This window comes from Silurus aristotelis (genome assembly GCF_946808225.1).
Source record: "Silurus aristotelis genome assembly, chromosome: 21".
Classification (NCBI taxonomy): domain Eukaryota; kingdom Metazoa; phylum Chordata; class Actinopteri; order Siluriformes; family Siluridae; genus Silurus; species Silurus aristotelis.
The window spans coordinates 6045294-6073003 of NC_139594.1; the positions used below are offsets into that span (position 1 = coordinate 6045294).

The window sequence follows — 27710 nt, forward strand, 5'->3', positions numbered from 1 at the left end:
AACTTTAACCTTGAAAATTAATTTTTCTTAAAATCTCGATTTACAACTTAAAAATTAAGTTTTTTTGAACTCGGAAATTCCCTGCCCCTCCCCTTCTAATGTTTTATTTTATTTTATTTTACTTTATTTATTTTTTTATTTTATTTTTTATCCCAAATTTGCCATAATACGCCGTCATAGGTTTAAAAATGTAAGAAGTAGAAACTACAGATATTTGTTAAAAAAATAATTAAATACATTACTTCGTACCTCTGCAAAGCAAGTACAAAAAATAATAATAAAAATAAAAATAAAAGAAGAAATAAAATTAAAATAAAAACACCCAAATAAAATACTAATATTTAAAAAAATTTAAATAATAAAAGTGTATACACTGCACATAATAAGAACAATAAACAACATGAAGACCATCTTTCACTCTCTCCTCTTCGCTCCGCCCCCATGTCGCTTTCCACCAATCAGAACAGAACACCGCAATGCACGTCACACGTCAGCGCGTGCGGGCCTCTCATCCCGGAAGTAGGTAATGAATGATTAGCTCGGGTCGTAATTTTGTGCACTTTCATAAGCTCTGGTGCAAAACTCCGGTTTATACAAACCACAGACACTGTGAGTAGAATAATTAGGTGATATTTTTTAATTTAATAATAATAATTATTATTTTTTCATGATCACAAGCCGAGAACTGGGTTTTACTTCTGCTAAGCCTGTCAGTGTTTTGCTAGGTGCAGCAGTTTAGCTAACCTGTTAGCTTTAAAGCCAAACGTATTATCCGAGCACAGAGGACGGAATTAACTAGATTAGGTGTTTAATTGGTGATTAATTAATTAATATATTAGTTTGTTTATTTGAGTGGTCGGTAATGTGTGTGCTGTACAGCTGAGATCTATACAGGCCAGTTAGACTCCTGTTTCAATGCCAGTGTTTGCTGTTTCTTTTAGGATATTCTCTGTCTTCACGTCCTGCATTCAGACTTCCTCATGAGTTCCACACATCTGCTCCTGATGGTGAGCCTGGGCCTGGCTGTGGGCTCAGCTGCTGCTGTGGAGGTCCAGAAGCCTCGGGGAGTCCCGCTGTCCAGTAAGTGAGTCAAGACATTTCCCCTAAACCCCATCATTACCTCCAGAGTGACGCCAGATGACGACATTGAGTTATTTGCATGATTATTTGCGTTTTAAATTAGGATGAATAAATTTTTTTTTTTCAAATAATAAAATAGAATAAAGGTTTATTGTAGAAATTGGTTATGACTCATTAAAAAAAATCTTTGATCACCTTAAATGAGTTTGAAAGGAAGAGCAAAAAAGCGTGACATCATTATGGCGATAAAGAAGCGTGACATCATTATGGCCATGAATAGGCGTGACATCATTGTGGCGATGAAGAGGCGTGACATCATTATGGCGAGGAAAAGCGTGACATCATTGTGGCGATGAAGAAGCGTGACATCATTTTCACTATGAAGAAGTATGAGGATAAGACAAACAGTGGTGAACAGTGATTGGTTGTTGGGAACATTCTGATCATACGATTGGTTGCAATCACACAAGAAGACATAACAGGTTGATCAAAAAAGTTACTTGGTTTGTTGCTAGTCTTTTTTTTATTTTATTTCCGTCTCGCCCTCTAGCATTAACAACGGCATATGTGGCGAGAGGATTTACTTCACATTCAGGTCTAACGTTACACAAAGGAGGGCACTCGATCAGAACCAAACATCGCTTCAAATATCACAGCGACTGAAATACGCCTTAAATATTAAACTCTGGACTAGAATATTTAACTATCATGAGCGCTGATAAAATAATTGTTATTTTTTTAGTGAGCTAAGCATTTACATGTTCTGCATTATAATTGGAGATGGCCAATGGTGATGAAGCTTGAAGGTGGGACAAACAGTGCTGATTGGTTGTGGGGAAACAGTGCTGATTATGTGTTTGGCTACACATTCAAGTCAGATGTTACACATTGATTAGGAAGTTCGTTGCTAGCCTTTTTTTGTTTATTTGTTTTAATTAAAAATAGTCACCAAATCTAGTGATGCACTTTCTTAATTCGGCAACAGAGCATAACAATTCTACGGTATAACTAACTAAGACATTCTGTTACATTCTCACCCATTTCCTTCTGCTTTAATTTCCACAGGACGACATTTCTATGACGAGAAAATCCCGTTCACTTGTCTGGATGGCTCCCGTACCATTCCTTTTGACAGAGTGAACGACGACTACTGTGACTGCAAAGATGGCTCTGATGAGCCAGGTAAAACTAAAAGACTTGCTCTGAATTTGTGCAAAGAATTAAACTGTTCTGTTTTTTATATATAATGCATAACACAGAGACGTTTTCATCATATACCTTTATTCGACCTCTAGGCACTTCTGCTTGTCCCAACGGAGTCTTTCACTGCACTAATGCCGGCTACCGACCCACCTCCATCCCATCTTCCCGCATTAACGACGGCATATGTGGTGAGAGCCTCCACCTCACAATCAGGTCTAACGTTACACACCGTCTCACAAGAATACGGACATTAACATCACTTCAAATCTCACTGCAACTGCGATATGCCTTACGTATTACCCCATTAAACATATTGATGAAGCTCATGAGTGTGTGTGAATACCAGCTAGTGTTGTTTGAGCCAAATGTTTGATTATTGGGTCATGTAAATTTAGCCATTTATTCCATGAGCCAAACATTTGTTTACATGTTATGTAATATCATTATGGCGATTGCTAATGTGTACTAGTTGTATACAAAAAAGATTATATATTTTTTAATCATAGATTGCTGTGACACCACCGATGAGTACAACAGTGGGGCCAAATGTGAAAACACCTGCAGGTCAGTATTTGGTGTGGCATCTTTTATTAAAAAGTTTATTCTTTTCTGTGTAAATTTCATGGTAATTATACAGTAAATGTAGTCTGTAGGAGAATACCAGGGCTTTATATTATTAGATGTTTTTTCATTATTGAATACTGTTGTATGCGTATTAAGTGCATGTTAGTTTAAAGTAAGTGAATGACACTAATAGCGGCTTTTATTATCCAATTCCAATCAGTGTTCCTTCAGGTAAATAATTACAAAATAAGCAAACATGAATGGCACTATGATGTCATAATTACCACTCGGGAACTTATATTTCCTGTGGGGCCAAGTTCTGTCAATAACATATGTAAATAAAAACAAAATCAGTCGAACTCTATTGTGCACCACTTGTTTTGTGCATTGCTACTGGATTATGCTGTTACAGAGCATGTAATTGTACAGATTGTTGGGTATTTCTCACCATGGATGATGTTTGATGTTCAGTTGTTGTAAAACTCTGCTGATTTTCAGGGAGATGGGCCGAACGGAAAGGGAGGTTCTGCAGAAAATGGCTGAGATCACCAAAGAAGGTTTTCTCCTCAAACAGCAGCTCATTCAAGAAACTAAGAAAACCCATCAAGAAAAACAGGTTTTAAAAACTTTTATTTATTTGTTTACTCTTTTCTTTTTTTATTGATTCAGCTTGAATTCCACTCCGATCATTTTTATTCTTTATGTATTATTTATTAAAAAAAAATTCTTATGCCTTTCATTTAGTAAAATTGTTGCTAACATAGTCGAGCTGTCCATATTTAATTTTTTTTTTACAGGCAATCGAGATGATTTTAAAATATTTAGTGATGCTGGAAACTCTCTGTTTTGTCTTTTACAGAAAAAGCTGACAGACCTGCAGACCAATAAAAAGGAGGTGGAGGAAAAAGTGGAGGCTATAAGGACCATTAAAGAGACCGCGGAACAGCCAGAGAAAGAAGCCAAGGAGCGCCATCTTAAGGCCTGGGAAGGTAAGTGTGTTTTTTTTCTTCTTCAATATTTTTCACATGATTACATTTTTACTTTAAATATTTTTTCCCCATGATCTTTGAATTTGATTTATGCAGAGCTAATCATTCTAAGAAAAAAAATAGTATTTTGATTACACATATTTGATTACATATAATATAATAATATAAAATTATATTACTTACCAAGCACCAAAATTCTAGTGAATCACTTAAGAATCAGTCCTGCTGATTGGCTTTTCTATCAGCTGGCCCATGTGACTCTGAGCTTCCTTCCTTGCCATTATTACAGAACAAAAAGCAGTGATTCGTATGGAGAAGGACAAAGTTAAAATGGCAGAAGCTTTTCTTGAGCTAGATGATGATGCAGATGGATTGTAAGTGCAGCTGTGTGTGAGTGTGTCGTTCTATGAAGTGGAGTTTTTTATTTATTTATTTTTTTTGCCCAGTTGCTAATTTTTGCCGTCTTTCAGTGTTTCTGTTGCCGAGCTGCAGACACATGCAGAGCTAGATTCAGATGCAGATGGCACTTTTTCTGAGACTGAGGCCCAGGTATATATTTTGAATTAATTTTTTTTATTTCATCCTTTGCACCTTTTATTTATGATTAACTTCAGTATGATTTCTTCACCAGGGGTTGCTTGGAGGAGTCCAGGCAGACACAGCAGCTTTTGAAAGTGTTTGGAACAACATTAAGGAGAAGTATGTCTCAGAGGTCAGTGAATGTCAGTCTAATAAGCACGAGAGGCACATTGAGCATGGGTTAGATATTTCCTGCCTTTTCCTGTATAGTGCTACTTTTTCAGGCACATGGTGAATGGTTCACGAGTGTCTTTTACAATATAGGCAATTAAAAATAGGGTTGTCTCTACCCATCAGTATTTTATATGAACTGCTTTATATAAGATCTGCATAACAAATATAACATTTTATTGAACACTATTCATTGAAAATGTTTAGCAGAACTTACATTCTTTTATTATTAGGTGATCAGGTAATATTTCCCCTCATTGCTCTGCATTTATAGTTCATTTTATGCTTTGTTGTAGTCTCAGCCTAAAGAGCCGACACCAGTGGACACTCCAGCAGAAGAAAGCAAGGAACCTGTTGTGGACAACGACCCTGAGCCATACCCCGAAGATGATGACATTCCAGAAGATGAGGATGAGGATGTTGATGATGATGATGATGATGATGATTATCCAGAGGAAGATCTTGATAAGGTAAGGAAGGTGAGCAGTATATCCGTCTCCACAGTCAAGTGACTGAACTGTCCGGCTGTTCTGTGCTTTGCATTTGTTAACTGCTTACTATTTGGATATTTTGTACAGAGTCCTCCCAGCGTCAAGACTCCAGAGAAGACTGAGGACGAAGACACTATGCCACCTTATGACTCTAACACTCAAGCTTTAATTGATGGTCAGTAGGGATTTTCTTTCTTTTTTTTTTGCCAGACAGCTTTTAAATGCTACTATGTTCAGACTACTATTATTTATACCAGTGCAGAGCATTAATGGTATAACCAACTCCATTTATATTATAGCAGACAACCCAGTATATGAACAAAATAAATAACATTGCTTTGATCCTCAGCCGCTCAGAAAGCCAGAGAAGAATTTGACAAATCAGAGAAAGCTCTGCGTGAAGTGGAAGATCAAATCAGGTTGGTACAATGACACCACTCACATATTTGTTGATTTATGAAAGTTTTAAAGCTCCGTGTTTGATGTTTGATGATCTGTGCATTGGTCTGCTTAAATTTACAGGAACATCGAGAAAGAGCTTTCCTTCGATTTTGGGCCCAGTAATGAGTTTGCTTACCTTTACAACCAGTGCTATGAGCTCTCCACTAGCGAGTAAGTTCCTCAGAGACAGCAAAGACTGCAGCTGGATTTGAAAAAGGGGTGTTTTAAACTGGAAATCTGCACACATACATACATACATACATACATACATATACTGTGTGTGTGTATGTGTATGTATATATATATATATAATGAGAATATTTTTGTACTTAACTTTTAATATATTTATACTTTGTACATCTAAGGTTTTTCTTTATTTCAAACTGAGAGTTTTACTGGTTTGGTTAAAAAAAAAAAGTTGAAGGCTTAATAATTTTTAAAGAAAATGATACTCAAATGGTATCGGTATCGACTGGCACTCCAGGTTTTAATATCTGTATCAGCGAAGAAAAAGTGGTATTATGACTTCTATTATTAAAATACTGATGCATGAATAACATTAAACATCACAATTTTTGTATCATGAAATTGAAAAGTCAAATTTGATTAACCTTTTCTGTTGTTATGTAATGTAAATTCTTTTTTTTTTTATTATCATATTCTTTTTATAGATATATCTACAGACTCTGTCCTTTTAATCGTGTTTCCCAGAAACCTAAGTACGGAGGCTCAGAAACCAATCTTGGGTAAGAATGCCTCATAATGATTTAATGATTTATTTGGTGCGCTTAGGAATTGGTTATGGTTGTTGTTGATTATTGATATCTTTCTGTGTGTGTGCATGCATGTGCAGAACATGGGGAACCTGGGCAGGGTCTGAGGACAATAAGTATCTTGTGATGAAGTATGAGCATGGCACAGGTTGCTGGCAGGGGCCGAACAGGTCCACCACAGTAAGTCATTGTTTCTACTCTTACGACTGTGTATTTCTGTTTTACATTTTAAACATTGTGCATCAGCACATGTTTGTTTGTTTTATGAGTGATGAGGCAGCAAGCACACTTAGTTATAGCCAAGTATTTCTTAACCACTTTTGCGACTCGCAGCTGAAATGACCTACCTAAATTAAAATGTTAACAGTTTCTGACAGAAGTGTGCTACATGCACAATGTTTGGAAAGAAGACACTTTGGGCTTTACTATACATCATCCAGAGTTGCTCAAAAAGATTTTTTAGACGCTGATGTTCCCTGGACATTTTTTACAGCAATAAACGTGTTTTTATTTCATATATAAATGCATGAAATCAGTCCTGGAAAAAGTACAAAAAAAACATATATTTATATTCCAAATGTAATGAAGATATCATGAAAAATTAGATTCCAACAAAAAGAAATGTGAGACTATAATAATATTCACTTTTATTTAAGGACATGGTCCTAAGGGGTACATCAATACAAAAAAAAATACAAAACAATCATATTTGACAATATCATGCATTTACATACAGACTAAAACGCCAGTGGTTCCACGTATTGGAGAAAAATTCGACAGCTTACGTAATAAAGCAGAGCAGGTTGGCACACCAACGATGACAAACATTTGACTTGTACTTCTTCATCGTTTTGAACACACACTAAATTTCCTAACCAACTTATTTGCTTGTGCATACATCACATGACGTTGTCTGAAGATGTCCCGATCATCAGACAAGTCATCGGTTATCTAACGTCCTAAGTATTTAACCTAGTTACATACTTTAAGGACAATACCAGAGAGAAATGTCAGGAAATGAAAGTTTTCTGTCCTCCCTACTCCTGATAATCATAATATTACTCTTCTTTACTAGTTCTGCCTGATCTGAGCCATATTGAAAACAAACCCTTAATAGATGTTGAAGTCCCGCAATGTATCAGCAGAAATTCAATCAAATTGTTGATAATGGTTTGACCAACCATACAACCTGTTCCACAATTATTTAGCAGCTTTGATAAGCAATCCATATAAATGTTAAAAAGAACAGACACAGAGCAGACACACGATTACCCCGTTTTACATCCATTAACTGATGAGCGTACCAAAAAGCCAGAACTCTCACTAAAAATCTAGGAACCCCTCTGTCGTGTAGCTTATATATTTGAATTTATAATAATTTTACATGATTCGCACAATCAAAGGCTTTAGATCAATCAATAAAACATAAATATTGTGGAATTTTTCCTAATATACAAATCTAAAATCTCTTTTAAAGCAAAAATACACATCCGTACTATGTTTAGATTTAAAACCAAACTGATTATCAAAAGTCAAAACAAACTGTTTCAACTTGTCTATTAAAATTCTCTCAAAAACTTCGGATACAATAGTGGCCATGGCTATAGGCCGATAATTATCCATACTATTTATTTTTCCAGGTTTATCTTTAATAATTTGCACGAACATAACCGATAAGATAGAATCAAATAAAATATGTTAGGTCCTTTTCTCCCTCTCTGTCTGAGGAACACACCTGTGATACAGACTGCATTCATATTGATGGCCAGGTAGCCAGACAAGCTCTTGTTATACTGTTATGACCATTCATACAGCCTGCATTCAAATAGACACACACACACACACACACACACACTTTAAGCATTTCTTCTATAAAAATAAACGGACATTCTATAAAACTCTAAAATGAGATATAATGTAACTCACAGATGTAAAATAGGCTCAAATTCTCTATCCACATGGAGATCACCAGGTAGCTGTTATCACTCCCCGAAATAATATTTTTCTCATCGCTGCTTCATGCAGACTGCAATAAAACAACCTTTTTTTTTTTGGACTTTCCCTTTTTTTTTTGTTTTTTTTTTTGTCTTGTTTATTTTTGCAAACAAAACCCAGTTAGCACCAGCTGGATACAATTGTTTGTGCAAAGAGCCGAGACAAGCATGTGATGCACTCTTTGACCACTAAGAGCTTCTAAAGAGTAATAAAAAAGAAATCACCCATTTGGGGAATATAGACCTTCTATATATGGTTACAATCATGCACTCATTGGCTTCATTTTCCATCATGTTGTTTCCATAACACTACTTTCTGGAAATAAAAGGTTTCAAAATATGGGTGGTGCATATCAGAATCACACCACAAACAACTGCTGTGTTTGGCTGTTTAGGGACAAGATTCTATCTTTGACCTTTTTATTATAGTGCGTAGTCTTATTTTGTTACTATACTATACTATAGTAAACTATATTTTACAAAGCATCTTGCTTTTTTACCATTAAGATGAAATTTTTTTATATGCGAAAGTTATTCTCGAAACAGATACAAACGATACTTTCTCTGGAGTTTTCTGACGTAAATCAATAAATAACCATCTATATTGAAACACTATTGTGGTGGTTAAATTATACATTATACACCCTTATACACTGATTGGTAGCTCATGGATTGAGATGTTGGACATCTGAACAAAAGGTTGTTCAAATCCCTTGAGCCCTTAAGTTGCTCTCGATAAGGGCGTCTGCCAAAAATGCTATAAATGTAAATATTTCTGGTACATCTTCATCATTAGCAGTGTGTTTCTGTTTTTAGGTAAAGATGACATGTGGTAAAGAGACGACAGTCACAGCCACCTCTGAACCGAGCCGCTGTGAGTACCTGATGGAGTTCATCACGCCTGCTGTGTGCCAGGAGCCCTCACTTGTCGACCCGACCCTGCCTGAGCATGATGAGTTCTAGTGGCCTGCGTCTCCAGCAGTGAGTTTGTTTCCTACTGAACCTGCCTTTGAGTAGCATTTATTATAAGCAACAGTGGGATGTACACCAACAATGATTCATCTAGTTACATTTACAGAGGAATGGCAGACTGATTTGATGGTGTGAGCTCTTTCATAATGCATAGAAATCAGAAAAAGGGAAAAAAGAAAAGATGTTGTGATGGATGCCAGGTGGAGATCAGCAGGAGCAGAGAAGAAAGTTTTGTGCTAGAGCTGGAATGGCACATAAACCATGTGTATACTTATCTTCACCTTTGGTGTGTACTTAATTTTTTGGCACAAAAGTGAGTATACCCCTCACATTTCAGCAACTATTTTAATTAAAAAATCCTCAAAGTTGACATGTAAGAATCAGGAAGAATCAGCGAATTTGGCCAAATTGTGACTGCTAAACCACTGGGTCAGAGCATCTCCAAAACTGCAGCTCATGGGGGATGTTCCCGGTCTGCTGAAGAAGTTAATGCGGTTAATAGATCATAGTCATCATAGTTATGCCTGATCATATTCATATATATATATGAGTGTGTGTGTGTGTGTGTGTGTGTGTGTGTGTGTGTGTGTGTGTGTGTGTGTGTGTGTGTGTGTGTGTGTGTGTGTGTGTGTGTATCAAAGTTTTTACTGACAGAAATCCCCATAACTATAAAATAAATGTTATAGGCTATTCGTATATTAGCCTCATTATTTAAATTTCATCTCGGCCCTTTTTGAGACACACTGATCTGTATAATATCTACAGAAGTAAATGTATAAGGCAGGTTACTAGTGGTTTAAATGATAGACACGTATGGTGACATTACATCTTGCCCACTCAAACAAAAGGAGAGTTTACTTTTTTTCATCCTAGTACATCATCTCAAACAAAGTCATTGTTATTATCTCAAGCATGTGACACAATTGTTGTGTGCCTGGAGAGTATAACATTATTTTATGATTAGTATTTTTTTATGGTAAAAAAAAAAGTAGTTACACGCAAGTAGTTGCTATTCATTTCAATTTTTCTTTTTGCTCATTTCTTTGAGGGGGTGCCAATAGTTCTGGAGTTGGTTGCATTTCCTTAACAGCTAGAGAAGTATGCAAAAAGTCTGCATGCCTGGTTTAAATATGTAAATAAAATGTGTAGTAGACTTGATATTAGAATATATGATCTTGTACGTTCTCAGAATGAAGGTTTTTCATATTAATATTGTGCACATTTATTTATCTGGATATAAAACACTTTAGATTGGTTAATAGAGTTGAACCTTTTTCTCTGTTCTCAGTTTCTAGGTCACACTGTGGGGATTGTGTCTGTTCCATGGTCAGCAGGTCGGCGCTGTCTGACTCGTCTCTGCTCAATGTTTCAGTGAAAAAGAATTAAGGTTGAGTTCTGATTTATGTTTGTTTGTGGGTTTTTTGTACTGAAATTAGATTCTGCTCACATTCCATCACAAATAAAGGCATTTTAATCTATGGCCCATATTTCTTTCTTTCTCTCTCTCTCTCTCTCTCTCTCTCTCTCTCTCTTCAATCCTCTCCCCCCCCCACACACACAAACAATAACCATAGTATTTTCAGAGCACCTTCGGAATAAATGACAACATTGTGTACAAAGAAACATCGAATTCTTCTTTAGCTACAGTTCGCATGCATCTGAGTTAAAATATTACAAATAAAATCCAGCGAGACGGGAAAACGACCAAGACACCAGGGTTCGCAACTTTTATTTTATTTTTTCTGGCATGTAAAGTACAAATAATTAAATAATTCCATGAAAAAGTCCTCAAGCGTTTTTCAGCTGTATTCCCAGTAATAAATATCCTAAACTAAACAGAAAGATATATTTAAATTTTTTTTCCTTTGTTACATCGTTGGTTGTTTGGTTTGTGTTTGGAACTATGAGATTTTTGTCACTTTTGCCCTCAAACTGTGACGTCGGAGGCTTTTGTGGTTAATCCGTTTGTGTTTTCGTATTATTGTACCATGAGAAATGGTGTAAGAAGAACATTTGCTAAGTAACTCTGCATCCCTTTCTAAATTAATCGATACAAAAATACAATTAGTTGAGGAACAGAGGAACCACTGACCCCCGAACCCCCCCACCCCCACCACCACCACCACCACCCTCCCATCACTGCCTGCTACTGGAGTTATGAATAAAGGCTTCAGCTCTTCAACAATCTGAGAGCTTCTAAAAGAGTCTGCTCAAACACAGCTTCAGTAACTATTGGTCTCCTCAATCCACTTCCTCATCTTTTATCTTTCTAGCTTTCACTCCCTCTCTCCCTTCCTTCCTCCCTCCTCCCTTTCACAGGGGGTCTGAACGTGGCAGGATAAAACAAGACTGTGATTAGATCAAATAATCAAAAGGTTTTCATTGAACAAGACAAACAGAACACAGGCAGTAAAGGCATAACATCTAGAACACAGCATGTATGTTTACACGTTCAGTTAGTTTAATATAGCAGTGCATTCTTTGCCTATGGAGAACTTTTCCAAATTGTAATTCTAAAGCTGTTTTTTTTTTTGTTTTTTAATTCTATTTGTTCCCTTTTTAGAAAGAAAGTAAAACACAAAGGAAAAACAAATGGGGAAAAAAAACCGAACAAAACAAAACCGAAAAACAAAACTGTGTAATCCACATTTGGCAAAATTAAAGTTCTTTTAAACTTGCAAATATGAAATAAACCATAAATATACACAAAACATACTTTTATACGAGGCAATAATAATAATAATCATAATAATGAGAATAAATAGTTTTTAAGTTAACAATAAGTTAAAACTACAAGCTTAAAGTCGCCCAAATAATACAAGTTCGTTGGCGCTATATTGAATTTTTTTTTCCGTTTAAATTATTTATGTTGCAACGAAAGCTACCACAGACTTTTACGAACACAACTGAGCACAGTTTGATTGAAATCAAAAAATCTAACTAATTCTAAAACCTGCATACACTGTAGGAACAGCAACTAATTTTTAAATAATGGAAAAATAGAATAAATCGTACCCAATAAGCAACCAAAAGAAATATTCAAACCCATGTATGTTCTATATGGCAACGTCAACGACACAAATACGCTAAGTTTAACATGTGAGTCTGATATGTGAAAGAAATCAATCAAGTACAGGAAATCAAAAAACGATATTTGGAAATCGACATGGGCTAAAACTGATGAAATATTAGACAGTATTCCTTTCACGATCTTCAAGAATTGCTCTTTATTTTGTTCCACATTCTGGCTGCTTGCTTTACCATGCATGGTCAGAGCACTAATTCAGGGGCTACGGAAGGGATAATGAACGTCATCAGAGATCAGAGCTCTTGGTGTTCGTTTGATTCCTTTTATGAATCTGTTAACACTTTTTTTTTGTTCTTTCTCTTTCTCTCCGTTGTTTATCGCGTTTGATCCTTTTTCGCTATTCTGCAAACCACTTTAATGTGATGTTTAATTTCTTTTTTTTAAAAATATATATATCTTTTGTTCTCGGTCAATATAAAAACGAAGCACATTGCACTTACTGTTCCATAGGAAAAATTTTTTGTCTTTTTCAACGATTTCTTATTGTAGTTTTGTTGCTTAAGCGGTGCAGTATGTGTGATTCTGCCATTGTTTCTGGCTTTTTACTATATTGTTTTGTAAAGGGGGGGGTTTGAACTAATCCACACTGGGTTTCTGGGCTCACTAAGGGCTCTACTTTTTTTTCTGCACCAAAACCCTCTCCAGCTACTTCCTTTGCAAAAAAGAATTGCCCTGGGTTTGCCCCTCACCTCCCTGGCATGACATGTGGAGGGCAGTCAAACACTTCATAAGGCAGGTTCAACATTATTTCATGGTATTTGGTGCCTTTACATTGGCATATTGTCAACTAATAGAGTGGGAAAAATTAGCCAGGATTTGTTTACATGAGTTTTTAAATGTGTGCATCTTTATGGTGCCGTGAACGCAAACAAAACAAAACAAAAAAAAAAAGCCTTGAGATATGATATGGGGACATTTCAAAGCGAGAAACAGCAAGAGACACGATGAAACAATGCATGGATATGCATATAGATGTGATCTGGAAATATATGATATGAGCAGTGACAAAGCTGTGACTCGGCAGGTCGGTTAGTGCTTAAATAGAACGCAAAAAACGAGCCGAGCTTCAGGAAACAATGTTTAAAGCTGATATGATGTTAGAAAGCAGGTCAGGTCTTGGAGGGCTAGAGATCACCACAGATTTGTGTTATTTCTCTTCTTGTAAGAAGCCAAATTCAGTAGGTATTTGATAGCAAGGCCCCCATTAGACCTGGAGTAAACAATATTGTCTTCGCAGGCAATGAATATGTACTGTTGGTATGATATGATGTACTGGAGGATATAATCAGCCAGTTGTAAGATGTGTAGATTATATGAATGAACTGTGCAGCTGGAATGGATCCCAAATTGAAAATACATTCTTTGGTGCATTGAGCATGGTTTAAATGAAAATAATAATAAGGATGGGTGACGGATTCTTTTTGAATCTAATCTGCAAACTAAAACTTGAAGAGATGCTTGGATATAAAAAAGTGCCACTATCAGTTTGCAGATATCGAGCCTTTGTGGAACAGATTGCAGCTAGTTCATAGTGTCCTTATGTTAGTTACAGCACAAGGTTTCACTGCACCGCTGCTGAAGCAACTTCAGAGAAAATGCTTCTTTTTTTTTATTTATTTATTTATTTATTTCCCCCTAATGCGTACATTTATCCGTCTGATTATTCATTTTTAGCGTAATGCGAGTTTGCTTGTTTTTTGTTGTCGTTTGTTGTATTTAACTTTTTCATTTTTTTAATTATGTAATGGTTTCACTGCACATACTGTACGTTTATAAGTCCCCAACACTTCAGTCCCCTCCCAGACACCGCAGAGAGTCAGGCGCTCTCTCCCCTAAAAGCTGAAAAGTCGGAAAAATAAAAGCCATGCGGTGTGTCCCAAAGGTTTTTTTTTTTTCCACGCTTTAAGAATCTGTAAAAATGTTGCACAAGGTCTTGTTTTTTTTTTCTTCTGTAGATATAAAAATATATTAATCTCTAATGTAATCCATATTTTCAAAGAGATCATTGTCCTCTTTGGCTAACACAGCGTTATCAAGAAAAAGCAAAATGTCATTCGGTTTAAATGCACATTTTTTTTTTTTAAACCCTTCTCTTTCATGTTAAATTCTCATCTGTCGTTCTTTTTTTTTTTTTTTTTTTTTTTACAGCAACGTCTCTCCCTGGAACAGTTTTTTTTTTTTTTTATGGGCATTCGACTTTCTGGTAGCGTTGTGGGCATAGTCATTCAGTGCTTTTTTTTTTTTTTCTTTTTTCTTTTTTTTTTTAAAGGGGATTAATAAATATTCAGTGGAGGTGAATGAAGTGCTGATCATTGGGCTGATCAGGTGGCCCCGCCTTCAAATGGCTGTTAGATACAGAGTATCCTAGTTTCCTAGAGTTGGAGGCATTGATGGTCTGTGTTTGCATGAAAACTGGTTAGGAGTGTGAAGTTCATCAGTTTGAGAGATAAGAATGAGTGATTGGGTTGCATCGGAGAAGGGTAGCGACTACTAAACCCTTCTCTCTGTAATTCTCACAATGTCATACTTTAGACATCAGCTTTTTAAAAAAGTGTTTCCAAAGAGAAATTAAGACAGCCAATGGCCTTCTTAGGAAATTAGATTATTTTTAAAAATTTCTATATTAATTTGCTTGTCAAGCTTATTTATAGTGCAAAGTGATTCTAGACGTACCTCTTGTTTTTTGTTGTTTGTTTGTTTTTTTCCCCGAAAAGAATTTTGCATACGCCATCACCATGTACAACACTGCCAGACTGCTCCCAATGACAGCTGTTTCAAACTATACAAACTAGAGTGGAAAAATACAGGGACGTTTTGCTTCAGGTTACTTTATCATCTTTGCTGCATTCGTTATATCGAAAGAAGTGTGTGTGTGTGTGTTTTGGCTTGTATTTGTAATTGGGTTTCTGATGCCTTGTTGTGTCTATAGTGAAGTGACTATGAAGACCTTTGAATATTCCTCAGACTTGTGGGTGCTGATATGCACATTATTAAACTAGCTGTTGGATCGGACCTTTAATGGAGGGTCGGTACAGCGCCCTAAAGCTAGAATGTAACCGTAGGTGAAGCCAGGAAACCGTAATAAAAGTTCTAGAAAATGCTTACATACTTGGCTATTATAACCACCTTAAATATTGAATATATAGTTATATAATAATATATATGTATTTATATATATTTATGAGAGAACACTGTTTTTATTTTTTTTTCTTCTTAAATCTAAAAAAAAATTCCACTGATTTAAAATGCCCAAGTGTAAAAAAGAGACTACATGCTCTCCATAAATACAGAAGAGTTACTGGGGCAAGAATTTGGGTAGGTTTTATATATATATATATATATATATATATATATATATATATATATATATATATATATATATATATATATATATATATATATATGCATATGCATAAAGATCGATTTTTGTTCAGTGTTGCTTCTAATTTGCCTGAATTAAACCGAAGCACTTAACACACATTCTGCGTCACATTCATTAAAACTGTGTCCCTCGCAAAAACAATCCCACCCACTCACCATGTAGCCACCTCTACTAATTCAATCCAGGCAAATGTAGGGAAGGGTTCGCATGAGAAACCAAAAAAACTCACGTGTTTGTCATTTTTGGAGACTCTGGCTAGATGTGTGTGTGTGTGTGTGTGTGTGTGTGTGTGTGTGTGTGTGTGTGTGTGTGTGTGTGTGTGTGTGTGTAATATTTAAGTGTAATATGTGTGATAAATGTGTGTCAAAGAGAGACTCAGTCCAGGCCCATGTTGAGTGAATGTGCAGGGAAGCTTAGTGCCCCCTTTCCCCTTTGGGATAAAAGGGGTGGTAATGGCCAGGCCACACCTTTCTTCTTTAAGCCTTGTGCTGCTTGCTGGTCTTGAAAGAGACCTGCAGCACTCGGTCACCGAGGCGGTAGCCATTAAGGCTGGCGATGGCCATAGCCGCCTCATCATAGTTGGTCATGGTGACAAAGCCAAAGCCCTTGCATTTGTTGGTAGTGAAGTCGCGGATGACCTTGACATTGGTGACAGCACCGAACGGCCCAAACAGCTGCCACAGGACACTCTCATCAGCCTCAGGAGAAAGGTTGTAAACAAAGATGCACCATCCAGCGCCAGTGGGCCCCGTCAAGTTCACGCCCGCCAGGGTGGTCATACTGTCGATGGTGATGGGAGAAAACCTGGGGAGGAGAGATGGACAACTACCATGGGTGTCATTCTGAAGTTCCATGCCACATGCACTTCACAATTTTTTACGTTCATGCTCCCTTGCCATTTGTTAGCTATGCCTTCAGGGCTTGACAGCCAATCCTCATCTCCACTACCCCAGCTAAGGAAAGGAAAAAAAAAAAAAAAACTGCTTTACTCTCTAAAACATGTTAGCCCACATTCTCTGAGTATTTTAGTCATATTCCCTGGTGACCAAAGCCTCTGTAGAAACAGGACACAGGAATTACGATGTTCAACAGAAATTTCACAATACTGAGGAAAACACAGAAACCTAGAGAGGGATGAAAGCGAACAAGAAACAAATCAACAAAACTGGAGCCAACAGAAGAGACGCAAACGGAATCTGGTATGTCCATGCTGGTGGAAAAAATGGACATTAAAGCAACTGAAACTGAAAAGAAATTAAATGTTAGTTCAATAAAAAATAGATACTAATCAGTTCAATCGAGTAATTAACCAAAAGAAGAAGAAAAAAAAAAGATTCAACAAAGCCATTCCAGAATGTCCTGCTGTGCCACAATGTCGAGGTTTTTTTTTTTTTTTTTTGCTTCGCCCTTTAGTATTTATAGATTATGGTGGCTATGGAGTGCGATTTTGCATTGCAAATCACCTAATTCAAGCTTAATTCAGCAGGGGGCATTCCGGTCACTTTGTTTGAGGCTGTTGTTGGCATGGATGCTTTTGAAAAAGACACCTCTTTTGGAAATTACCTCTTGACTCCGTAGGTGGCGTTTAGTAAATTGTCGAGTCTGCAATGCAAGAGGGAGAGTGAAGTAGGTGGAGACATTAGTGGCAGGATCTGACAAACCAGAGAACAGGGTTTTCATTTAACATGCAGCCTGTGCGGCCACTAGAGGGAGCACTACATAGTCTTTAACCTGTCACCATATAGGACTCATCCACTTGTGCAGTACTTCCAGGGCCCCCTGGTGTAGGATTAAATGTACTGCATGTTACGTGTTGGATAAAATCTATATTGTAACTCAATATCGAGAGCTTTGTTGGTTATATTGTTGTCCTTTGTTCCCTCTAAAGGCATGACAGTACTGCATTTTAAACAAAATGCCAGCAGAGAGGAGCAGAGATAGGTAATAGGTGGCAGGCAGTACCTGAACCGCTGAGTTTGGTGGTGCAGGGGACCTGTATAACGGCGGGCTGCGGTCTGGTACAGTTGGGTGAGCAGTGCCTGGCCTGTCTTCTGGCTTGGGTTGTTGGCAAACTTGACAGTGATTGGCTCAGCAGCGCCCAGTGGCTTTTGGCCATTTAGGCCCTTGATGGCCTCCTCAGCCTCATTTCTCTTGTCAAAGCGTATAAAGCCCACTCCTCGTGATATGCCTGTGCCAAAATGCAAAACAATGTAATGTACAGTATATGCGTTCTTCACATAGAAGCAAATTCGACATTTTTCCACCCATAATTTCTTGTGTTCAATTCTAATTGCTCTCTAATAGATGTCTTTTATTATTAGTCATGATCACATACATAATCACAGAGCTGCATTTCTATACAGGTTTTGCAGGAATGTAGAAAAAGGGTTAGGGTTAGGCTGTACCTGTGACCTGGTCCACCAGGATGCGGGAGGTGATGATACGGCCATACTGGGAGAATAGTTGCTCCATGTCCTTCTGGCTCATGGTCTTAGGCAGTCCGCTCACATAGAGATTAGCATCACGGATCGAGGCCGAACTGGGTCTGGCATACGAAACCTAAAACACAACATATTTCTTTAAGAGCCTTCAGTAAAATATTAAAAGATGAGGAAATACAATTTGCCTTTTAGTGTCATTATTGTCTTCGCACACAGTAGGTACGTATGTGTTCCCTCCTGGGTTCAGAAGATTTCCATCTGCCCAATTCCCTTTCTTTCTCTTTCTTCAATTCTTCACATCCAATGCTCTTAAGCAAACATGCTCTAGTACCCATATTAAGCACTCCAGCAAAATGCCTTCTAAATTTAGTTCCTTTGGTCTCTACAAATCCATTCCTGTCCTTATAGACATATAAATATAGAGTCCTTACTTCTCCAGTGAAGATGATGATGATGATGATGAGAATTTCATATTTTCCAGCATTTTTTTTTTTTTTTAACAAAATGTTAAGGCATAAAAAGTTTACAAATAAGTGTAGTGTATAAACTGAATTTGAAATCATATATCTGTGTATACAGTGTCTGATTATAGAATTGCTCAGAAAATTTATAGTGAAAAATTCAAGAAAAACTGGTGTTGTGGGGATGGCGTTTGTCTGCATGGATTGGTTCCACTTGTCCCCTTAATGCTGAGGGTCACTGCAAATCAATACAATCTGATTCTGTCCCAACAATGAAATAATGTCAATTCCTATGCAAATGTCCTACGCAATGTATCATTACCGTATCACAACCCATTTGACCGCATTTTGATTTTAAATTGACAAATTTTTTCCCAATCACCACTAACAAACAGTAGCTGAGCAAATATCATTTTTGAAGAATGATATTCATCCCTCTAGTTCTGTTCCAGATAAATCTCTTTAATAGTCTTTAATAAGGCTATTAAAGCTCCTATGGTGGCTCAGCTAAACCTTCCTTTCATTTGCCACGGGTTTGTATTTATTGATGAATTTGGGGCTGACAGAGAATGAATGTGATTGATGGTAGCAGTGTGAGAGTGTGTGTTTTTGTGTGATAGAGAAATCGTCCCCTCCCTCTCCTCCCTCCTTTCTTTGTCTTGTCCCTCAAGGGGATATTGCTCCTCTGGCAACCAACAAACCAAGTAAACAGCTTGCAATATGTCCAGAATCCATGAATCCATGAACACTCACTAACTCAGCTCTTGTCCTCCCAAAATACTCCTTAAATCTGACATGCACATTTCTTTTCCACTGTATAAATTGTGCTTCAGTTTAACTGTATGATGTGAGCCTGTGTGTTGAGATATAAAACTTACATTTTGGGCATTTTTAAACATATTTTGCTTTTAATGGTAACATTTAAGCGCCTTGAGCATTTAGTTTTTCTCTTGATAAAGAATATAAAGAAATGACGGGGAATATAAAGAAATGAATCGATATATATATATCGATTCATTTCTTTATATTCCCCGTCATTTCTTTATATTCTTTATATTCCCACATGTGTACTGTAGAACACTAAGGCTAATTGCTAGCTGGGTGTGAATGGCGTAGGCTCCATGCCTGCATCATCTGTGCATGTATACATGTTGGGGGGTGAGTATGACTAAGCAGCTGTATTGTTGGGGTCTGGGGCGTTATTGTTCAGCGAGTGGGTGAGTGTATGGTGGAGATTGGGCTGCAGTCTGGAAGGGCGGGGCAGAGTGTTTTATTAGAAGACTGGATTCTGCCCTATAATTAACCCTCTCCCTATCTCTCCCACACTACAGATGGTGCCTGCAGCCCATATGGCCTCTAATCCTGTCATTGGCATTCTGCTCGCAACGCTGCCTCCTCTAGCCTTTGCTCCTGCTCCTCCTTTTCCTCCTCCCAAGTCCTCTCATCTCTCTAGCAATGCCTTTTTGACATGGAAAATATGACATTTGCTCAGATTAAGGATTCGGATGCACTAAGCACAAATATGATGAATCAGGGAAATCTGGCGGGAAAGCGCAATTCAATTTTATTATAAAAATATAGATTTGAGTTTAAACAAATGCCATAAAACATTCAAAAAGAATGATGCAATGTGGAGCACCTTCCTAAGGAAGGCGATTAGCACGGTGCGATAGTATATAACCGTGTTTATGTAAATGACATTTGTATGTAATTTGTGAATTGTAAAATAATGTGAATAATGTGAAATAATAAAAATACATGGGTCCGATGTTCTTTTTTTCAATGCCACTCTCTCTTGGTTTGCACTTTGACACAATCTTTGATCTGCTGATCAGGTGGGGTTAAACCAAGCTGAATTGTTTAATTTCTTTCCTCTAAACCCCTCCTTCTACTTAGTAGAAGCCTTTCGCCCTATCCCCTGCTGAATTTGGAGACAAAGAAGGCCCTAATTAGCCAAGATTGGAGGCAGATGGGGCTTCCTGCACTGATTCAGCACCCCCCACTCCCAAATGCCATGCACTGCACCTCCCTGATTACATTTCCATCACAATCACCTTTGCACACAGCCCCCTTGCTTTCTGACCTCTGCTGTTGCCGCTCCCTCTTTCCTTTCTTCTGCTCTCTTTGTGCCTGCTGTTGCCTTCCATGCCCTGGGTCCCACCCTTTCTCCACCTTTCCCTCTGTCCCGTCTGTCACTTCCTCACTTTTTCTTCTTTGCTCTTGCTTGCTCTGCGACCCTTCTGTCAGTGCGATGATGCAGGAGCGTGGGGTCAAGGTGCTCTTACCTTGATTGTTTTTGTCTGCAGTTTGAGACCGTTGAGCGTGTTGATGGCCTTGTCGGCGTCATTTGGGTCAACATAGTTTACAAAGCCGTAGCCCAAACTCTGACCTGTAACGTAACAGAATACAGTGAGATGTTGCTTGAAAAGAGGGATTATGTACAATAAATATCTGTAATAATTCTAATTATGTAATAGTAATCCATGAATGATATGCTATGCTGTTATACATTGTGGTGTGCAAAAATGTTGCTAAAATATGATTCTAAATAGGTAGGTAGTCTCTCAGAGAAAATGCTCATAGGATGTTTAAAGCTTGTTCCTCTATGGGGGTGTTTCTTTCCTTCTTTTCTTGAAAAACGCTTAATTTTTCAGGATTTTACATGGAACCTTTAGGAAGGGCAGAAGAACCGTTTACAATTCCAGATTTAACTACTATATTTCGATAGGACTGTGGAAAAATGCTTTAAATTAAATGCATTGTTTGAATACAATATTATCATTTCGAATCTTCTCATGATCTTATAGTGAGCTTGCATCACCTGTGATTTTGTCTCTGACCAGCTTGCAGGACTCGATCTCTCCGATGCTGCCAAATAGGCTCTTGAACTCCTCCTGGGTCATGTTTTGAGGCAGGTAGTTGACGATCAGGTTGGTCTTGCTATCATCTGTGGCTCCGTTGGTGCTAATGACCGGGCCGTTAGGCATGCTGGTTCCGCTCGGACCGTTGGACACCTGAGTTTCCATGGTGCTGATTATCTGTGCAGAGAAAAGAAATCCGGAGAGATATTCAGATGCTATATTTTGTGTGTGTGTGTGTATATATGTATGTGTGACTGTGTAGGTGGAATTGTCCTCGCTACTGTCAGTGTGTGAACACTGGAGAAACTTAAAAACAATATTCAACAACTTCTTCATCTCATCTATATTTGGATATTTTGTTTGTCCAGTCTTGCTTTTTGCTCCAAGAACTGTAGATAATTTGGTGATTGGTACCCTGCCTGCTGTTTCTCTAGAAAGGGTGAAACAGTGTTACATTAGTAGTCAGATGTCTGAAGGATGCGAAAGTGACATCCTGCGCTGTAGACGCTCGAACTGGTGACATATGAAGATAAATTTGGAGGCTTTGCAAAGTTTGAGCTGCTAATAGTAAACATACTGTGTGTAATGGAAGTGTGCCATTATTGTGTGTGTGTGTGTGTGTGTGTGTGTGTGTGTGTGTGTGTGTGTGTGTGTGTGTGTGTGTGTGTGTGTGTGTGTGTGTGTGTGGATGTACACATGTCTACTGTGGTTTGTCTGTTGCTCCGGACAACACAATGTTGCTTAATTTAGCCTGTGGGGAATTTTCAAAGAGCAGATGTAGCCTGGTCAGTGCTAATTCATTTTATTCACTCCATTCTATTACTTTGTCACTGGTGGGAAATATTATATACTGCTATTTTTTTTTCTTTTTTTTTCACTTTTTTCATTGTCATATGACAAATTTGTGTCTTTTTAATAGTTTTTATGAATTGCATGATTTTTTTTTTTTCCTGTTCTGGAGTATTGCTTGGCCTTGAGAATGGTTCAGTAGAGAATATTTTGTGATCTCTAGATCTAACTTCTTTTCACACCAAAACTCCTGAGGTGAAACCGGTAGGCTCACACACTTAATTATCTGCATTCTATATGATCATCTGTATCAACAGGATGAACGATCAGTTATTGCTCTATTGGTTTCCCTTCATTACCAGTTCATTAGACTCCTTTTGAAAGCATGTCTTCATAAAAAAATAAAAAAAACGGTAGATCTGACTGACTTAACTGGCATCAGACTCCATCAGACCACCGCCCTTCTGCACAGTGCACCGCCCTTCACCACTGCATGATGACTTTTTCCTCCATGTAGGCGTGGTCCATTGTTTTTCCCTTTCCATTTTCCTCTAATCCATCTCGAACACTTTCCCCCCATGGAATCATTTCTTCTCGACTTGAGTCTTACCTCTATTCAGGTTGCCCAGGTAACAGCTGCTTGACAACAGTTGCTATCGGCTGGCTTTCATGACTTTTAGCACCGTGTTTATGTGTGCATGGATGTATATTCTAATTTGTGTTTATCAGTGTTTATTGTGGAAAAAGGAATGCAAATTAGTCTGGTTATGTCCATTTAAAATTACTGTTCATAATGGATAAATAAAGTAAGACTTCTGTTGCTGACATAAATATATAGATAGATAGATAGATCTCAGGCAAATTAACCCTGACAAGGAGAACACATCAGCAGATGTGAGTGGGTTATTACAGCCGAAAATAAACCTCTGCAAACATGGAACTAGGCAGAACTGCTGGCTCAACATGATGAAAAATCTTGCTGACCTCTGAATATCACCTTTCTCTGTCTAAAAGTTATTTTAAATCCAGAAATATTTTACACTCGTAGACACTACCAGGACTCCTACAAGCAAAGCTACAGGATTGGAACGAGGTTGGACTAGACTGAAATAAACCTTCCCATGGCAGGCGCCAATCGCTGGCAATGAATGCAAAATGCTGCATAATGTGCAGGCAGCTTTTTCTGCCCTTAGGCCCTTGCTGTTGCCAAAACAAAGTGGAGAAAGATGAAGAAAAAAATCGTTTAATCTAAAAACACCTGATTCACATAGACAAGTCTACTGCAATTCATCCAAGCTGAAGTTTGAGTACCAAGCGCTGACATGGCATTCCTCAGGAACCGGCATTCCTTCAGGCTTACCTGAAGTTTCTCAAGGGTCACTGACCATGTATTAACAAAACACATTATTCAAAATAACAACTGGCTTCACTTGTTTTTCATTTATCTTTGACTTTTCTATTTCTAAGACAATGTTCACCCAATGCAAACTTGGCCATATGACCACCTTGCACCTTTTCTCCCATTCATCTGAGAAATAAAACCAAAATATTCATTATCAACAATTAAAAGGATATCAGAGCTGAATTATTATTATCATATGGAGGCATACTTAAAGTTTATAGGCTAATTGAAATCTGTCTTATATCTTTAGATGTGAGAACAACTTGCACGGTGTCGGAATTGCACTTCATTTTAGAAAAACTGTGATTTCCCAAGTAATGTCTCAATGTGAGTTCTTACTGAAATGTGGGAGGATGTACACCAACATCTGATTGGGTAAAAACAACTCTCATTTTAAATCACGTGTAAAATTTACAAATGAAGATCTGTGATGTCATTTCCATGTCGTCTTTTTGCTAACAGGAAGCCATTTTCTGACAATGTCTGCCTTTGTTATTACAATGCTGTGACTGACCAAACAGATTTAGATTTAGTCATTGTTTTGAAGTCATTAATTAGGTGTGTTTGGACGGAAACTACAGCATAATAAACAGACCCAGTGCCTCAGCACTTTCCTGAAAAAATATTTAATAAAATAGCAAGAGAAATTCCTCGTTTTCAAAATCTCAATGAAACAAGTGAAAGCTTAGATCGCTATTACAAGTCGTCTCAGTAACTCCAATTACAGGATTATTCTAAACAAAAGGCCTTATCCACGTTCTCAGTGCAGCTTAAAGGATCACAGTGGCAGCTGGAGAGCTACAGGACACCAGGAAACATGCATCATCATTATCAAATGCCACACAGATCAGTTCGCTTTCGAATTTCATCCGGTCGAATATATCAAATTTGTAGTCTGTTTAACATATCAAAAAAAGATTTTCAAGAATATAAACAAATTTCCACAGCGAGCCTTTGCACCTTCATGCAAGCCAAGTGTAAACCAAATGCAATTTTCTGCGGTATGAGGGAAAACTGAACAGACATGTTTCATGATGGTGGAGATTGTGTAGTAGGTCAGGATAGCATCCTGTCTCTATCCAGAGTGCTGAAACAGACTCGGCACTGAGGCTCTGTGTAAACTCAAAGCCGAGTTTTTAAAAATTGCTTAAATAAATAAACAAACGAATAGAATAGAATAAGATAAAAACCTTCGCAGCCTAATTTGGTGCCTCTACTGGAATCGCTTAAATCGTTATCCCCTCTCGGTTTTGATTGAACAGGGATCTGTGCGCTCTTTAGGCATTCATAAAAAGCGAGCCCCTTTTGCGCTGAATAAACGTATTGACACGCGCGAACAAAAGAGCCACCCGTTCCTCCTCGCGCTCGCAGGCCTCGGCAGCGCTATGAATATTAATGTAAACACTAGCGCTTTGTGTTGCGGGCCTTTCCGGGAACAATGAGCACCACAACTTTACCTTTTTTTTTTTTTTTTTTTTAAATCAAGAGTCTCAGTGACACTCACATGAATATTACTATATATATTATTGCATGCAAAAAAAATCACGGTTTTCTAATTTGGAAAATTATTATTCCTAACAGTGTTTGTCATATAGGATGTGTTTTGTCTGACACGTCCCTGTCGGATCTGTGGACGTTCTCCATTTAAAACCTCACCCACTGTAGATGTAACAGTATACTTTTTGCGCTGAGCTTGTGTCCTGTCTGTCTGTGTGTTGTGCTATGCTTCTCTTACTATGTCCTTGTCCTTGAAATGTGTAAGAGAAGGTTATCTGACTCGACGCTTTCGATTTGCTTGGCACTGCAGTACAGAAGGATCACTGAGGACTGTAGAGCTCTGATTTCAACATAAACACATTGCTGATCATTGCTCTGGACAGGTAAAAACATTTTGAATGTGAAAAGTGTTCAAACCCGGGTCTAAAGAGTGAATGGGTTTCTACCGAAGCACGAGCGGTCTTTTGTAGGTTAATAACAGCGTACCGACCTCAGTCAGGATGCTAGGCTAGAGCTAACAACCTGTACTGTCACTGGGGTGGCCCAGGCCCACCCTCTTAACATAGACACCTCTATAATCAGGCTCTTCACAAACCGTTCCACGTGCAACCAACCTTTCAATCAGGCATAACCGATAACATCATATCATTTATTTATTATTTGTAAACCCAAACAAAAAGGCAGACTGTTGTCCAAAAGGGGTCATTTTATTTGTACAATGCGCAGCCCAAGAGTCTTCACACTGCTAAGGGTGAAGCTGGAAAAGATCACACTGAGCATGCATTATGTATGAGATCAGTTCGTATATCTGCTCAGTCAGGACTGAGATTTGTGCAGGCGCTGCCAGCGCGTGCCGTCGTCTTCGAGATAGAACAAGAAGAAGCCACGCCCAAAATGCTCGCACTCAGGGCCTGTCCATATTGCACACATTTCTCAATCAGATCATCCACAATAACAACAACAAAAAAAAACCCTAATATTTAAAATTCTGCACCGGTTCTTGTTTGTCTCGTGCTCCTGGATATTTATTGCCCCTGCATCGCAACGGAAAGCGCTTTAGGAATTTTGAAACGTCTGATTCTATCCGAGGCAACGGATGCGTAAAACCCCCCTCCTTTCCTCTGAGTGACTCGACCCTTTTCTTTGAGCTTCTCTCTCTCTCTCTCTTTCTCTCTCTCTCTCTCTCTCTTTCTCTCTCTCTCTCTCTGGTCGGCGAATGCACACAATTTGTGTTTTGTCTCAGAAATGTCCTCCTCTCGCCCCGCTCACGGTAATGCGGTACTGTGCGGCCTCGCACCCAACGCCCTTCTGCCTTTTCAGCACATCTCTCCTCTCCCTGCTCTTGCGGAATGGCCACTGAGCCGTGTCTACTATGGGATCAAATGTCATTAGCGAAGTAAAAAAAAAAATTACATGAAGGAATTTCAAATGATATCCATCTAAACAATAATCTGTATAAACCAAAGAAAAAAAAACAGTAAATAAATAACAGGACGGGATGCTTCACCAGAAAGTGTCGCGAGCGCAAGCTGGAGTGTTGCGCATCCATGGATCACGTTTCTGAAATCCGCCACTGCTCGTTAATCTTGTTTACACAATCCGCTTTAAGGGAATGTCAGTGAGCAAAAGGCCACATTTTCCTCGATATTATATTAATATACAAAGCCGCCTATACAAATGAGATTAATCCGAGTGGGATGCCAATTTAAAACCTTGAAAATATTCACCATTTCAAAGTCTTGCAAAGGGCTTGAGGATTCGAGAGCTGATAATGCTAAAATTTTTGTATTGTTCAAATAGCTGGCGTGAGAAAGACCAAAAAATAAAAGATAAGATATATTTATATATATATATATATACGTACAGTAACCATTCTTGTACGAAGATGATAGTGATCTAGTTCCTTCGATGTGCAGGTCTTCTCCGGGGCTTGCTGGAGGGTTTACTCTGGTCTTTGTAACGTATGGCTTGAATGAATGCGTCGCTTTCCGGAATGAAAAGAAAAAAAAAGAAAAAGGAAAAAAAAAGAACTCGTCTTCAGGGATTCTCAGCCCGTGTGATTGTAGGTGTCCTCAAGCAGAGTGAAAATGAGGAGAAAGGGATTTTCTTCAGGATGATGATGAGGATGAGAGAGATTTCTCCCTGTGCGGCGTGGGCGATGGTTCAGAAATGAAAAAAAAAAAAAAAAAGAGAAGAGAAGCAGTGATCCCCAGTAGGGTGTGTCCAGAGGAGGGTGTTCTGGTTCTGTTGTTGTGCGTGTGTGCTAGTGTGTATGTGTATTTCCCAGCTCTTCACAGTCTCCTTCTGTGCCTCTGCTGCAATGTTCTTCTTTTATGTGTCCTTCTGCCAGTCAGAGGCGACCGCTGATTGGCTAATTGGGTAGGGAGGGCACTACACGGCAGCCATTGCAATGCGTCGCTCTCCTATTATCCCCTTCAGGAGAGATCACCAGGAGCCCCCCTCCACCTCCCACCCCTTCATCTCTTCACTTCTTCTCTCTGCCCTCCCTTTTCTTCCTGCTCCCACCCCCAC

General features: G+C 38.2%; 2 protein-coding genes across 11 annotated transcripts; one reads left to right on the forward strand and one right to left on the reverse strand.

Annotated features, from left to right (window-relative positions):
• Positions 1–465: 465 nt before the first annotated feature.
• On the forward strand, positions 466–10737 carry prkcsh (PRKCSH beta subunit of glucosidase II). Of its 7 annotated transcripts, none has more exons than XM_083524496.1 (18): positions 466–609; positions 942–1080; positions 2146–2262; positions 2376–2471; positions 2790–2847; positions 3346–3463; positions 3707–3836; positions 4126–4210; positions 4307–4385; positions 4468–4548; positions 4883–5056; positions 5165–5252; positions 5427–5496; positions 5600–5689; positions 6190–6264; positions 6372–6471; positions 9102–9266; positions 10546–10737. In XM_083524496.1, the coding sequence occupies exons 2-17, from the start codon at positions 981–983 to the stop codon at positions 9246–9248; spliced, it is 1608 nt and encodes a 535-aa protein (XP_083380622.1). In that variant the 5' UTR covers positions 466–609; positions 942–980; the 3' UTR covers positions 9249–9266; positions 10546–10737. The 7 variants fall into 7 exon arrangements, with proteins under 7 accessions (XP_083380622.1, XP_083380618.1, XP_083380620.1 ...); XM_083524492.1 differs by having other exon boundaries at positions 470–609; positions 4883–5065; XM_083524494.1 differs by having other exon boundaries at positions 477–519; positions 4883–5065.
• Positions 10738–10975: 238 nt separating this feature from the next.
• Positions 10976–27492, reverse strand: elavl3 (ELAV like neuron-specific RNA binding protein 3). 4 transcript variants are annotated; one of them, XM_083524573.1, is made up of 7 exons: positions 27043–27492; positions 21451–21667; positions 20915–21018; positions 18133–18286; positions 17690–17915; positions 17291–17329; positions 10976–16552 (listed from the first exon to the last, which is right to left on the reverse strand). In XM_083524573.1, exons 1-7 carry the CDS (start codon positions 27049–27051, stop codon positions 16204–16206), a joined length of 1098 nt encoding a protein of 365 aa, XP_083380699.1. In that variant the 5' UTR covers positions 27052–27492; the 3' UTR covers positions 10976–16203. The 4 variants fall into 4 exon arrangements, with proteins under 4 accessions (XP_083380699.1, XP_083380700.1, XP_083380701.1 ...); XM_083524574.1 differs by having other exon boundaries at positions 10976–16531; positions 27043–27491; XM_083524575.1 differs by lacking the exon at positions 17291–17329 and having other exon boundaries at positions 27043–27491.
• Positions 27493–27710: the final 218 nt, after the last annotated feature.

Excerpts from the sequence above, each read along its gene's own strand:
- prkcsh (XM_083524492.1), top strand. The coding sequence starts at position 981 with ATGAGTTCCACACATCTGCTCCTGATGGTGAGCCTGGGCCTGGCTGTG. Across the intron at positions 5,690-6,189 it reads TATGAGCTCTCCACTAGCGA|ATATATCTACAGACTCTGTC; the intron begins GTAAGTTCCTCA and ends TTCTTTTTATAG. Across the intron at positions 6,472-9,101 it reads GGCCGAACAGGTCCACCACA|GTAAAGATGACATGTGGTAA; the intron begins GTAAGTCATTGT and ends TTCTGTTTTTAG.
- elavl3 (XM_083524573.1), bottom strand. Across the intron at positions 17,916-18,132 it reads CCTGGTGGACCAGGTCACAG|GCATATCACGAGGAGTGGGC; the intron begins GTACAGCCTAAC and ends ATTTTGGCACAG. Across the intron at positions 16,553-17,290 it reads GCCACCTACGGAGTCAAGAG|TTGTCCATCTCTCCTCCCCA; the intron begins GTAATTTCCAAA and ends CACCCATGGTAG.